Genomic DNA, 15019 nt, shown 5'->3' on the forward strand with positions numbered 1-15019 from the left:
ATATACTGACATATCTGTATACATATAAGCAAATTACCGGTAACATTTAGTATGTATATAATTATATATTCGCCTGTATGTGTATTTATGAGTAATATAGTATCCATAATTTTAACTGAATAAATGAATGTCGATTTGTTTAATTTAATATTAAATACATTAACATGTTTTACATTTTATGAAGATTCCTCTTTCTGAATAATATATCATATATAGAAGATGGGTCTTTCAGTGAAACAAGCCTCCAATCTCTGTAAGTATTATGCAAAAGCAAATGTAGTGAATTCTACTTACCGTGGAGTGAATGACAAGAAAGTGGAGGTAGTCCCAATCATATGTCATCGAGTGAGAACGAGGGAAATAAAATTGATTACTTTATCTCGAACCATGTTGTATTTGTTTTACTATACTTCATAAATGTTAAACAGAAAATCGTAATTTGCAGTAGCCATTTTGATCTGTGATGGTACATAGATTGCAAACGGTTCACGCAGACAGGGTTGGAGGGTTGATTTGGTAGTCGAATATACCGCACTCACGTACCAAGTGGAATTAACCAATGAAGTTTCGATATTACCTAATAAATATTTATTAGGTATAGTAAAAGTCAATTAGTGGTGGGTTTAAGCAAAATATGTATACTGTGCTACTAATATTTTTCATAAATAGGATGTGTAAATTGAGTGGCAATAATACAATAAGCAAATTCGTAGTTTGAACTTCGCATGCCCGTATTAGCATAATAAAAAATCAGCAAGGTCAAACACACACACAACATAGGTTTAATATGGGCACACGCAGCTTAAAATATGTATTGGTTTATTTCATTCTAAAATTCGTGTTTTCTAGCTATATCTATGGAAATAATCTGAAGAGGATTACCAGTGAAACATTCATTGTTACAATGAGAACACTAAAATATCTGTAAGTGAAAAACAAATATGATTTGAAAAGTTATATCTGTTCGCAAAACAGAATAAATGGATTTTCCCAACTGCCATAATGATAACTGGTGTTTAAACAAATCATGGAAAACAGCAAAAAATCACATTTCATTTCATTTCATTTATTTTGTCCAAAAAACATTAAAATTGACAAACACAAGAAAACAGAGAGCAAAAAAACAACACTAAGTTGGCCGGACTGGATTGCCAAAAAGTGAACTGAATCACTGTCTAGTGGCTCTATAATGCCATAAAGTTATGAAGCAAAAATATGGTCTGCAATAATAATAGTAAGATGTGATATTAAAACGTTTGTCCATTACACAATAGAATCCAAAATCAATGGATTTTCAGTCCTTCTAACAGCTCCATACGTTAAATGCAAACATTGTTTATAACTTAGCTGTAACGTTTTACAAAAGAACCATAAAATGTTTAATTACCCGGAAGGGACAACCCGAAATTATTAATTTTAGTAATGAGATCGACAAAGAAACTGTAATAATATTTAAAATTAATAGAATAACGTTATATTTTAATATGCATATTGTTGATACATGGTTTTTGATTGGACATATTGTGAAGCAAATCCAAGCAAGGAAAGTACGGGATAGAAGGCGCCACTTGTGTGTGAATTTAAGCCAATAATTACTTTAATAATCATTCCATGTGATTAAACGATTTTCTATCTTTTAGTTATATATTTAATAATCCTGTTGAAGATTTGGATGAGGGAGCATTGTCACATCTGGCGCAGAATTCAACAGTGTAAGCATCGATTAACATATCTATAGCTTTCAACTTTTTAGTTATATTCAGAATTCTCCTACATTATTTTATCAGTTCTAATCCACATGGACTTTCACCGGCCAGAGATATAAAAAAAAAACTATCCGTTTGTGCATTATTTACAACAAGATTGATTTCCAGATGCTAGTAAAATCAGAAACTAAGTACAATTATGCCAGATTTTGTATATTGCTTTCTTGTTTTTAGTTTGAATATGCAATTATATAGACCTACAACGCAAAATGTGAAATCACAGATAAGGGGTTAAAATAGCTGAAACTCCTCTGGACCACCACTCCTAGAATAGTTTAGCGAAAAATCAGAACAAAAGTCGTCCCCTTGGACAATAGCTTCTCGATTTCTACTCGCGCCAATGTTTCCGAAAATAAACTTAAATTTAGGTCTACCCTACCTAATTCCACCAATTTAGAGTATATTTTGCTGCTTTATGGTAGACCTCGTAGCATACATGTTATAACATTTAGGTTATTTGTGATGTATTTCAGGTATCTGGATTGTAAAAACCTGGATCATATTCCGTCGACGATGACAGACAACAGCACAATTGCGTAATTGAATTTTAATTTTTGTTTTGTAAATTTCCTTCAAACATCATTATGGGTCTTTTTTCAGTAATTTTGACTGATTACTGTATCTTGATTCAAATTTTAATATTTTTTTAACATAATGTTCTTATGGTTATTATATTGAGGTTGTTTTTACTTTTTTTCTTAATCTTAGGAAATGCCTCACAAACAAAACAAAAATTGATTTCAATATTAATAATTTTGATGTTAGCGTTTCATTGCTTGGAATGGCGTGCACGGAAACGATATGTGAACCGTGTCCACTAGGTTATTACGGGAAGCTTACTGATGTGGGATGTTTCCCATGTCCGCCAGGTAATAATAATTCGTTTTATAGTTTTTTTTATTTATTCATTTGTCTTAAACTTATAATATTACGCTAATAATTTTTTTAAAACAATCTTCAGTAAAATAAACACGATTCAATGGCACAATTGTCGTAAGTGTGTGAGATAAAAATAGCTAACAACTAGACTATAAAGTGGGTAGGAATAATTATGAGGAAATCGGCTTATGGCGCATTGAGCCAATATTATATGAAAGGTAAACCATTAATAATTCACGTGAGCTGTAATTTAAAATGGAAAACTGTTTGTATAATGAAAGACTTTTTTTTAACGTATGTAGAGGGCCTCTTTTATTTGAAGGTGATAATAGTCCATTCGATAGTCTCAGGAATGTTTGTTATCGAGTTACATTTCGCAAAATTAAATGTATGAAGATAACGATGATATTAATTATTATAAAAACAATACATTGTAATATTTTCAGGTGGTTTCTATCAAGACGAGCTTGGATTTGTAAAAAACGGGACTTACCTAACCGATTGTAAACGGTGTCCCATTGGAACCTTTTCCTCACGTCCTGAAGCTCGATCAATTTTTAACTGCCAGTCATGTCCTGCTGGAACAAATACAGATTCACGGGCAGCTCTTGATGCATGCCCATGCTTAGAGAACTTTCATCGCACTTATCGTTACGGCACATGTCATCCGTGTCCAAGCGGCGTCGACTGCACAGGTGGTTACCAGAAATTGAAAGCAGGTTACTGGTGGTCGTGGGATTTTTTGGAATATAAAGGTCCAACTTATCTTGGAGGCTTTGAAGAGTACAACTGGTTTGTTTACCAGCTCAATAGCTCCTCATTTAATTCTTCAGAGCCCGTTAATTTGTTTGATACGGTGTATAAAGGATCTTTGCCTGCAGTCCACGTATGTCCACGAAGTGACAGTTGTGGTGGAGGCATTATTGAAGGAAACTGCTCAAAAGGTTACACTGGTTGGCTGTGTGCCGAGTGTAGTTCAAATTATTACGAGTTATTTGAGGATTGTCACAGATGTCAGGATAAAAAAGTCATTATCATTGTGACACTATTTGGATTTTTAGCATTTTTAGGTATTGTATACGGAATGTGGAAACTTGATAAACGAACAAGAAGAGGCACTATAATACGAAACGACTATTTCGTTAGTCATTTGAAAATTGCCATCAATTTCTATCAAATTCTCGGTATACTATCGGAAATTAATGAAATCCATTGGCCAGAATCATTTAAATCTGTTGGACAAAGTCTTCAGTATCTTGATATTGTACGGTACGTCAATGTGTTCAGCCCGAGGTGTATATTTCCACATTATAAATGGAATGCTTACACATATTTGTATATTGCTATCGCTACACCATTCTGTATTATTGTGTTGACATATATCGTCTTCTTTATATGGAACACCTACAGGAGGTATAAGCAACATTACCCACTGCATTACTTAACAGACAACTTCTTGTCTGTTACAATGATGTTGCTGTATTTGACCTACGCCAGTACATGCTCAAGCATCATGGCAATCGGGTCGTGGTCTGTCCGTACGTTTAATGTCACAGCAAATGGTACGTATGTGATACAAAAGCTAACTTCTGACTACTCCATCGACCTCCACGGAGAAGGTGGTTTAAAGGAATACGAGACCAACAAGAATATTGCTTATGGTTCCTTGGTGTATGTGATCGGTTTTCCTCTTGCAATCATCCTGGTATTGTATCGCAGATACAAACGTCATGAAACTGTTGGTGAAGACGAACGACCAGAAACCATGGGAATGACGTTCTTCTGCAAGCAATACAGCAAAAAGTTTTGGTACTGGGAAATAATTGATATGTATACTAAAGCTATACTCGCTCTAATTGCCAACTTTAAAGACGACCAAGCTTCCAACATGTCATATTCTCTCTTTATTACCGTCATCCTTATAGCTCTGCATCTGTATTTTGAACCAATGAAGGCTAAATCAGATCAGAGGTTTCAGCTATTGACACTTGTCTTCATTATCGTCAACTTATCGGTTGGTGCAATTGTTGACATCGGCGAGTCCGTGTACACTGTAGACGAGACTATACTAGTTCTTCATGACATTACACCATTTATTCTAATGCTACTTAACTTCTCCATTGTGTTAGTTGTTTTCGGTGAGTATTTTCATTTTGCGAAAATTAGTGTTACTTTGCAGCTACTTAAATGTTCTAATAAAAGACTGCTCTATATTTCATATTCATATATAATTGCAGTTGATCTACTTATGAAAGTGAAAAAGGGCTTTTGGGAAGAATTGGTTGATCTAGAAGACAACGGAGATCATGGTGATAATGACAATGAGCTTTCTGCAATACTGCAACCAGATATCGACAGCCTATCAACATACATTTCGACACCTCACAACTATTAGAATAATGGTCATTATTTGTACAGTACACTGTACAAATTCTATCACCAACTGTACAGTTTAATCAATACAAATACTGTAACAGCGAACGGCCATGACACTAACCTATTGTATTTTTGGATTTAAAAAATATTGTGCATTGCATTAAACAAATAATCTTTTTTAAAAATCTATGAACTTTATGCAAAACTCAAAATTGGGGACGGAGCATATCTATAGCTATGACTACACCATAAATTGATTGTTAACTTGGTTTGCCATTTATTTCCATTAATTGACTAATTACCTCAGTTTTTTTTTGTTTTTTTTTTGCTTCATTTTCTTCTGATTTTATTAGAAAAAAAAAAATCGCGTTTTAATATATTTTCAGATATTGCTGTGATTACTTACACTAAACACTGTTTCTATGAAGTATACGCAGTAATTTATTAATATAAGGTATTTTTTACTGGTAAGGTTAAACTTAATGAAACTAAGCCTAGACTAAACAGATAGATAATAAATACCTACTAGAAAGTTACTTTATTATTAATAACTTGTAAATCCACTTATGAAGTATTTTAAGTTTTAGTTTGATTTCACTTCAGGTTAGTGAGTATTAGCAAAAATACCGTAATAAAAAGCAAAAGATAGAGCAGTGCGCGATATAGTGGAACACCCCATGAGGGCGTCCATGAGAGCAATATCAAAGATCTTATAAACACAAGATAACGTTCTCCGCGATTTTACGCGTAACAAATAAAAGCGTCGATTTGGCACAGAAAAGCATAGAGATATAATAAGAATACTAGAGCGCTAACTGCAATGTGTTTGATGTTCCAAATACGCAGAGCTATGTGTGTGTACTATCCAAGATGGCTGCCATAGATTCAGCCAATCAAATTTCGCCTAAGCACTATCATTTTCAATGGCGCCCTTAACTTACACAAAAAGTTCAGTACAGCTAGTTACCCGTATGTTTGAAACTCGAGCGTTGTATATGGGTGTATATGTACACGATTTTTTATTTTTTTTAATTTTTGAATAAGATGCTCTACTTGGCCTCTTTTTGGCTACGATAGTTCAATTATTTTTTTTATTATCAATACTAATTATCATTAATGAAATAATAGTCAGTCAGAGGGCTTATTTATGGTAATATGTATACTAAGCCTGAAGGTGGCGCTTTCCTACGGCGGGCATCTTGGATGGTACACATACATAACTCTGCATTGCTTCGCCATCTTGTCAGCACTCTAGTTATTTAATAGCTCTATGCAGAAAAGTAATGAGTTTTAGGAGAGGGCGTCCTAGTCGTTGCCATGGATCTGATATAGGGTGTTCGCGTTACGCCAAAGTTCGTTACCAAGTCGTTAATTTGTTCCTTATGTTCTAAAGAGAGGGCGCATTGTAAATCAGACGCTTTTAATTTGTTACGCGTAAACGTAAAGTCACGCGGCGTACGCTATGGTCAGAGCGGTCAAGGTTCAAAAGTTTCAATTTAGCAATTACAGAATTTGCACGCGTAAATCGCGGAGAACGCTATCTTGGGTTTATAAGATCTTTTTGAGCAATATTCCTCCATCCCAGTGGCGGCGCTATTCTTTAATTGGTTCGATTAGTTGAATAACTCTGATTCGTTTGTTTTCATGAGTTTCTCTACTCCATGAAATAAGTTTCCTCAATTCTAGAGAGGGCGGACTTTCCATCAAATTTAATGGAAACTACGCGAAGAGCTCATTCTTCTGCTATTTATGTTCTTTGGTATTAGTTATTTGAATAGAAAAAATAAGTCAGCTGGCTCTCTCAAACTATAAAAACATGTTGCAGTATTAGTTCATTGTTTTTAAGGTCAATGGAATATTACCAAAATTGATACCAGTTCACTGTGGTTGAAATATTTTACACTGTAATCAGGCCTATGTTATAAATAATGTCATTATATTCTAGCATTTGTTAAGTTACTGTTACATTGTGATGATGTGTCTATTTTTGTTGTTTTGTAATACAAGTGTATATATGAATCACGACTGTATATATAAAACAAGACCCAAATCGGACTTTCGCGGCTCGTTTTAAAATGGCTAACATGCTAGAGTTTTAAATCTTGGCTAATAATAGAGATGTGTGAACTTGGTGTCCATACCATGGCCTATACCATAATCTATAACATGGTCTATACCATAGTCTATACCATGGTCTATACCATGGTCTATATTTATGCTTCTAGGTTTCCACAAATGAATAACAATATTTTCAAAATCTCTTAATGTCCACCATTTTTTTTCCAATAATGGCTCTTGTTTTATGATAAAGCGTTAAGTTCAGTTTTTCGTTTCTGGCAAAGCCACATTTATTCAATAATAAAATAATAATTTTTGAACTTATTTGGTGAGCCTTTTGATGAGTTTGGCTTTTGGGTTTTGGCAATGTGCTTGGCTTGGTGAATTACTGTGTTTTTACGGAATTTCTTTTCAATTCAACGTTTTTGTATACACTTTTATAATTTTTGGTAGCTTGTATACCTGAGAAATAAATAAATATAAAAGCAATGATTTTCAGAATAATAAATTATAAATATTCGTATTCAAGTTATTTAAAAACAATGTTTATTAAGCTCTGTCTACACTATCAAATTTTGTGTGACAAAAAGTGTGATATGCCCATATATGGGCATGATGACGTCACACCATGACCATATAGACATAACATTACTATATATGGGCATGTCACATTTTTTTGTCAAAGAAAATTTGATAGTGTGGATAGAGCTTTAGACCGCTTTTAAGATTTATCAAATTACTGTAATTACTGTGATTATTTTGCAAGTAGCTTCGCATTCAAGAAATTAGGGAAATGATTCATGGAAATCATGTGATCAGTAATTGCAGAGTTGTCAGTTACTTGGAATGCAGAATCCTAGCTGTTCTGGTGAGGCGTGTTAACATCTAATTTATTTTATTTCATTCGTGTGGAGAAAGACTTACATGTTTCGCAAATATTACCTTATTTGCAGTTGCAACAGTATACTTAGTACCATCCAGCAACAATCTCTTATTTTTTCACGTTGTCCTTTACATACACTACTGTAGTTGATTTATTAGTTTGTTTTGTGGGATGGCGCTAACCAGCTATTGTGACAGTTGGGACAGTCCCACACAATTTTTCTATTGGGTCCACAAAGAATGGGTACACATTTTCAAAAATGGGTCTAAATTATGCTGTTTTAATAACACAAAATGAGTTATGTTTTTGAAAAATGCGTCCAGATTTTTATTATTTTGGGCATGTCACATTTTTTTGTCAAAGAAAATTTGATAGTGTGGATAGAGCTTTAGACCGCTTTTAAGATTTATCAAATTACAAGTAACAGAAAATTTGCATAATCAACTTTCGCTCTTTCTTTCATTTCTTTTTAAAGATATTTACCATTTATTTTTTGTAACTTCTCAGATTTGTTTATAAGTCATATCTTTATTTTTCCTATAATTCCCAGCAGAGTCGCGTTTATGTATTTTTATTTTAAATTCCATAAGGCAGAATATAGCATAATATTTTGTACGTTGGCTTTGATTTTACTTATTTTATATGTTGCACTTGTGTGACCCTTAGTGTATTTTGAAACTAAACTCCACAACCGGATTTTACCAATGGCAGATAGGATGCTAATTTTCAATTTGATTTTAATGTCGAACACATAATAGGATAGGCCTAATAAAATAACAGAAGTACTACTTCTGATTTTTTTTGTGTTTAGCAGCTTAATGTAAAGCTACTATCTCTCCTAAGCATCAATTTTATCATCCAATAAATGTACACTTGATGTTTCCAAAGGGTATAGAAGAAATTCTTCTCTCTTTGTTATGCTTTAATTATTGTTCGACTCGGACTGGCAAATTTTCCTTGACAAAACACTTTTGTCCTGATGTGCCTATGATGTGATGTCATCATGACCATGACGCTTGTCATATGTTTCAGAGAAATATAATTTGATAGTCTGGACGGGCTTTATACTATAACCTACATACACAATCATTTCAATATCATTCCTGACGATGATATAATTAATGTCGAAATATTAATCCCGACACGATGTCGTGCATTTCGATATAGAGTATGTATCATACTATCTCATCTGATATAAATCAGTGGACCTTTCAGTTCTGTATGTTATATACGAAATAAAACTCGGGTCCTTTTCTTTTTCTGTCAATGAAAGATGTAATGTATGAGCACATCATATCAACAGTACCATGCAAATGTGACATTTATTTGTATTTGCTAAGCCCATGAGCCCACGAAGGAAAGAATGTTTAGCCATAGTTACATCGTCATACCGGAATTTACTGTAGCCAACAGTGTAACAAGAGCTAACTTTACAATCAATGACAAATGACTTTCAGTTCTGAATGCTATATACGCAATAAAACTCAATATTTTCAAAATATTGTAAGCTTCATCTGAAACATATAGCAGCATCCTTGTGTCTACCTTCTAATTATTACCCTTCTATACAACAGAACACTAGTAGTGCTTTGTTTTTGGGCTATACATTATACTAATACAAAATTTTCAAAACACCCGATCATTTTAACAAAAGTATTTTTATGTTTTTAATTGAAATTTGGAGAATACCAATGCTTGTTTTTCCTAAATAACAATTATCCCTCGTATTCAACTAGTCAAGCTTCATCTTTTATTCTTTTTCGTCTACATACTAACTCCGAAAATAAATATAATTTTACTGGCTCTAACCAATAATTAACCGACTTAACGTGTTTCACCTCTTGGCAACTGGACTTCAATGAAAGTTTGGTTAATAGCGCCGCCTATGTTTCGCTTTGACAGACCCAAGCATAGAGATATAATAAGAATACTAGAGCGCTAACCGCAATGTATTCGATGTTCGAAATACACAGAACTATGTGTGTGTACCATCCAAGATGGCTGCCGTAGATTTAGCCAATCAAATTTCGCTAAGCACCATCGTTTGCAATTGCGCCCTCAATTTACTCAGTACAGCTAGTTACCCGTAGTTTGAAACTCGAGCGTTGCGGTGTTTGGGTGTAATGTACACGATTTTAATTTTCATTCCTTGGTACTTATTATTAATATGTAATAATATGTATACTAAGCCTGAAGGTGGCGCTTTACTACGACGGCCATTTTGGATGGTACACATACATAACTCTGCATTGCTGCGCCATCTTGTCAGCACTCTAGTTGTTTAATAGCTCTATGGACCCAAGTGAGGATACTTGGGTATTTTCGTTTGGGTGGACCTAACTTGTCTTTCAAAATCTGCTCGTACATATAGGGATATTTTTAACCCTAGGTTCATCTCTGTCCATAGTGTTCTTGTTTCTGCCCGATCATGATGGATTCTCTTATTTTTCTATCTTGCCACTGTGATTATTTTGAAAGTAGCTTCGCATTCAAGAAATTAGGGAAATGATTCATGGAAATCATGTGATCAGTAATTGCAGAGTTGTCAGTTACTTGGAATGCAGAATCCTAGCTGTTCTGGTGAGGCGTGTTAACATCTAATTTATTTTATTTCATTCGTGTGGAGAAAGACTTACATGTTTCGCAAATATTACCTTATTTGCAGTTGCAACAGTATACTTAGTACCATCCAGCAACAATCTTTTATTTTTTCACGTTGTCCTTTACATACACTACTGTAGTTGATTTATTAGTTTGTTTTGTGGGATGGCGCTAACCAGCTATTGTGACAGTTGGGACAGTCCCACAAAATTTTTCTATTGGGTCCACAAAGAATGGGTTCACATTTTCAAAAATGGGTCTAAATTATGCTGTTTTAATAACACAAAATGAGTCCAGATTTTTCGTATTTTTGCGTAAAATAGGTCAAATGTTAAGAAAATGGGTCCATATTGTTTGAATGTACGTGTAAAATGGGTCTACACTGATATTGTCCCGCAAAGTTGAAAATTCTGGCTATGGCATTGTGGGATCGAAAATGACATGAGTTTTAATATTATTATTATTATTATTATTATTATTATTATTATTATTATTATTATTATTATTATTATCATTATTATTATTATTATTATTATTATTATTATTAGCCTATTATTTTTATTATTATTAATATTATTAATTATTTTCATATACTGAAGAAGACCATTCCATAACTTTTGGGCGGCGTTTGCAAAGGAACGAGCGCCATAACTCATCCTCACCTTCAGAAATTCAAGGATTGAGCTATGAAGACGATCGAAGTTTCCGTGTCGATACGTGATTGGAGATAAGTTATGATATATAAATTCATGAGAAAGATGGTGAATGTAAGAAGCGGGATCTTGCATGTAATTTGATTATTGGTTAGCCCTTGTAACTTGTGGAGGTCTGGTGTAACGTGGCAATATGGCTTAGAGCGTGCGACAAGTCTATTAGGTGTCTTACCATTATTGACATTTTTTAAGTTCATACTTATGTCCGTAAAGATATCGTAAAAATAGACAGAAATCTACAAAGTACTGGACTTGTTAGGCCAAAAAAAAAAACAAAACAAAACAAAAAAAAAAAAAAAAAACCTGCGGAAGTTGTACAGTGGAAATTAAAAGATTAGTATTCAGCATAAGTAAGTGGGTCGTACCACTTTAGTGAGTGAATGCCACTAATATACAAAGGCGAATGTTCATGTATAACAGATTATATATCATATAGTGACCATTTTAACTCCTAAAATAAATCAATGCGTGAAGAATAAGAAGTGTCAACAGCTTGCTATCACAGGATTTTAGCATGAATCCAATTTTCTTTTTTTCTTTTCTGTATATCAGAATTTTATACATGCCAGGGCTTTTGGGGAGTATGATTTAAAAAAAGATTTTGGTGTCACGTTATTGGGAAAAATCCCGTAAAGTATCACTCACGTGAATCCTCCGCGTACCACGTGAATCCACGTACCACAGCATTCTATAATGTAGGATAATAAAGAGTTTCGTATTTACACGTCAGCCTTCACTCATTTTTCGTGGAATTGTGAATGTGTAACTATGCAAATAACTGTTCTCATGATGTGTTAAGATATGTGAAAACCCAATTCCAAATCCCAATCATATTTACGTTATCTTTGGTTATGCGTCGAAAATAATATTACATGTTGTGACAGTGTATATTATTATCTGTTCACAATAATAATTTTTTATTACACATCTAACTATGTAAATACCAATTACAGGCTAAAATATAAAAATATAAAAGCTTACACATTATCAGTTAAAAGTCTAAAATTTGTATACATAATTTATTATATTTCTGATTTTATTATCATTGTAAAATATATTGAATTATGGATTTACATACAAATATAAAAAATAGAGAATTCATAAATTTTACAAAATTATTATAATAAAATTATTTAACCAACTCAATGTGTAATACACTCAGGATATTCACAACCGCTTTTACAAACATTAAATTGTACGTTTAATAATCATATTGGTCTCAAACAGAGATATTACGATAGTAATTAGAAACAACATTACAGGTGAATATAGAGCGTAGACACTTATTATAAAACGTAAATGACAAACAAATGTTATTTTTCTATATATTAATTAGGATATAACATCATTTTATAATATGGGCAAATCACATACAGTTAGTTACCTATTTAAAAAAAGCAAAGTATAAGAACCTTGTTATTTTATTTTGTTAAAATTGTAATTGCATAATAATATGATCATAAATATATTATTTTTTGACCAAAATATCAGTTACTATATTATTATGACAAAAGCATGTGATTTGTCCATCTTATTTTGTTAAAAGAGAAACAACTCAGTGGCAATATTAATTATAAACATGCGTTAGTTTAAAAATAAATTTGTGAACATCCTAAGATAAAGCTAAGAACATCCTAAGATCATTATAAGATTTAGGTTACATACAAACTCGGTTCCTTACGTAATGAAGAAATAGCCATTAACTGTCTTATTTTCCACTATTTTGAGCTTGTTTTAAGGTCTTTAGTAATACTGAAGTGTCAAAATGATCGTAGTCAATAAAAAGGGCACGAGTGCGAAACAGTGTTTTCTTGCAAAGCATTACAAAATTTTGTTGTAATGTGATCAAATGTTTAAACTTTTATTACATTGTAAGAGATGATGTGTTATGATATATAAACCTAAATCCATTATTACATTTTATAGCACTTTGCTCCAATGTTTTCACATTAATACTCCCAACAAGTAAACAACCTAAATTAATAATATTTGGCTTCACTTTCACTATTTGATGCGCAGTATCTTTCTATTTCACTTAGCAGTCACTCCGTTTTAAAGATTTTCATTGTAACTATAGGTGTTTACGTTATCTTCGGCGTTTTAGTCGTACATTTTACACCCTCTGCTCCTTAATAGGGGTCCATTCGGCCGATTTAGGGTCAATTGTCCCTGTGTGATAGCCACTGGACGTTACTTACATATAAGTTATGCTTATATAGCTTCCTTTATTAATGACGATTTTACAATATGCATGCATGATTTCATGGTTTAATTTAATTGAATATTAGTTGTATATATTATATATGTATATAATATATTATTACTTCGCCATGCAAATCTTCAAACAATAATAGTTGTATAATGGTTATCTCGTTATGATTTACTTATCGGTGATTTCGTTAACATCGAATAATAAAACACATGTAAAGTCGACGCGAAAGTAGTTTTTGTAAACAAACAAGTGAAAGTTGCCATTTGCGATGAAATCACAATTCTCTTCAAACCGAAAACCGAGTGGTATTTACTTAGATATTGATATTTCATTGACTTGCACTTGGCATATGGTACTGTAATTAACAACCAAGTCCTAGGTACAAATGTACAGTATTAGTGCCTGGTCCTAATTTTGTGTCTAGGCTTGGTCATAATAAAATTTGATTGTATTTCAACTTCACAGATGCCTGAAAATTTATAATTTTAGTGGGCTGTAAGTAGAACCGTGTCCTAATTGTTTTGAATATTCGACATTTATTCGAATAAATGCCCCATTGTCTCTATATGCTTGACAGGAAAACAAACACAAATATTGTTTGTTTATTTAATTTATTTCTTCACACACATGAACATATTAACATACATAACAAAAGCTTAATAGTAAAACCAACAAAGAAAAATAGTACATTACAGAATAAGTGTGTGGAAGGAGGCCAAAATAAGTTTAGAATAAAACTTTAAGCCGTGGCCACCAGTTAAAAATATATAGAAATCAAAAAATATAAAAAATATAAAGACCAATGTAGGCTTACGTTGGATGTAAAATAGGCCAATGAAATAAATTGACCAATTAGACGACAAATAATAAATGTAAAACAATAGAATCTAATACATAAGCCTTAAAGGCTTGCACAAAATACAAGATATAATAAAGCCAAATAAAGCTTTATTTGTTGTTATTATTAACTATATGACGGGTGATATAATTAAGTCTTTTAAGAACCCGGATATAATTTATTGTACATGTATTTGTGTGTACATTTAGCTCATGCTTTAACCATTGTGGTTTGTAACAATAATAACGATAACAATATAAGGTATTTTGCCACTTCCTATTATAGAACAATACTATGGAATGCTACAGCTTTTACTGAAATGAAGAGCTTGGGAATGGAATGCGATTTATTGTTAATCGCAGTGTATTTGAAGAATAGCAATTGTAATATAATATTAGAATGTATATATATATATATATATATATAATCTAAATATACATATAGGCTAATATATACATAGGATATTTTTCCCTGTTTGGTGAACCATATAATTACTTATTTTCTCTCAAACTTTGCATAAATCTCTGTAAATATTTTTACATTTTTTTTACAAATAACTAATGTGTTGATACACATCATCATGCCCAACATGGAGAAATTTCTTACATGAGCTTGATAGGCTTAAGGAATGTGCATTACCTTTACCGATTTTCGAATATATAAAGAAAATCATTATCTCTTTATTTAAAAAAA

The 15019-nt window shown here is 32.5% G+C and overlaps 1 protein-coding gene across 1 annotated transcript in view; it reads left to right on the plus strand.

Moving 5' to 3' along the window:
* Positions 1-6128, plus strand: part of LOC117100191 — a 19298-nt gene extending 13170 nt beyond the window's left edge. The window contains exons 5-11 of the mRNA XM_033239785.1: positions 185-253; positions 850-924; positions 1641-1712; positions 2240-2302; positions 2475-2635; positions 3092-4783; positions 4883-6128. Of these exons, the coding sequence (XP_033095676.1) occupies positions 185-253; positions 850-924; positions 1641-1712; positions 2240-2302; positions 2475-2635; positions 3092-4783; positions 4883-5040 (2290 nt within the window). The 3' untranslated portion in view covers positions 5041-6128. The remainder of the gene's footprint in view (positions 1-184; positions 254-849; positions 925-1640; positions 1713-2239; positions 2303-2474; positions 2636-3091; positions 4784-4882) is intronic.
* The last annotated feature ends 8891 nt before the right edge of the window (positions 6129-15019 follow it).

This window comes from Anneissia japonica, unplaced genomic scaffold (assembly GCF_011630105.1).
Source record: "Anneissia japonica isolate Jap-2015-1 unplaced genomic scaffold, ASM1163010v1 scaffold324_len738069_cov173, whole genome shotgun sequence".
NCBI classification, from domain to species: domain Eukaryota; kingdom Metazoa; phylum Echinodermata; class Crinoidea; order Comatulida; family Comatulidae; genus Anneissia; species Anneissia japonica.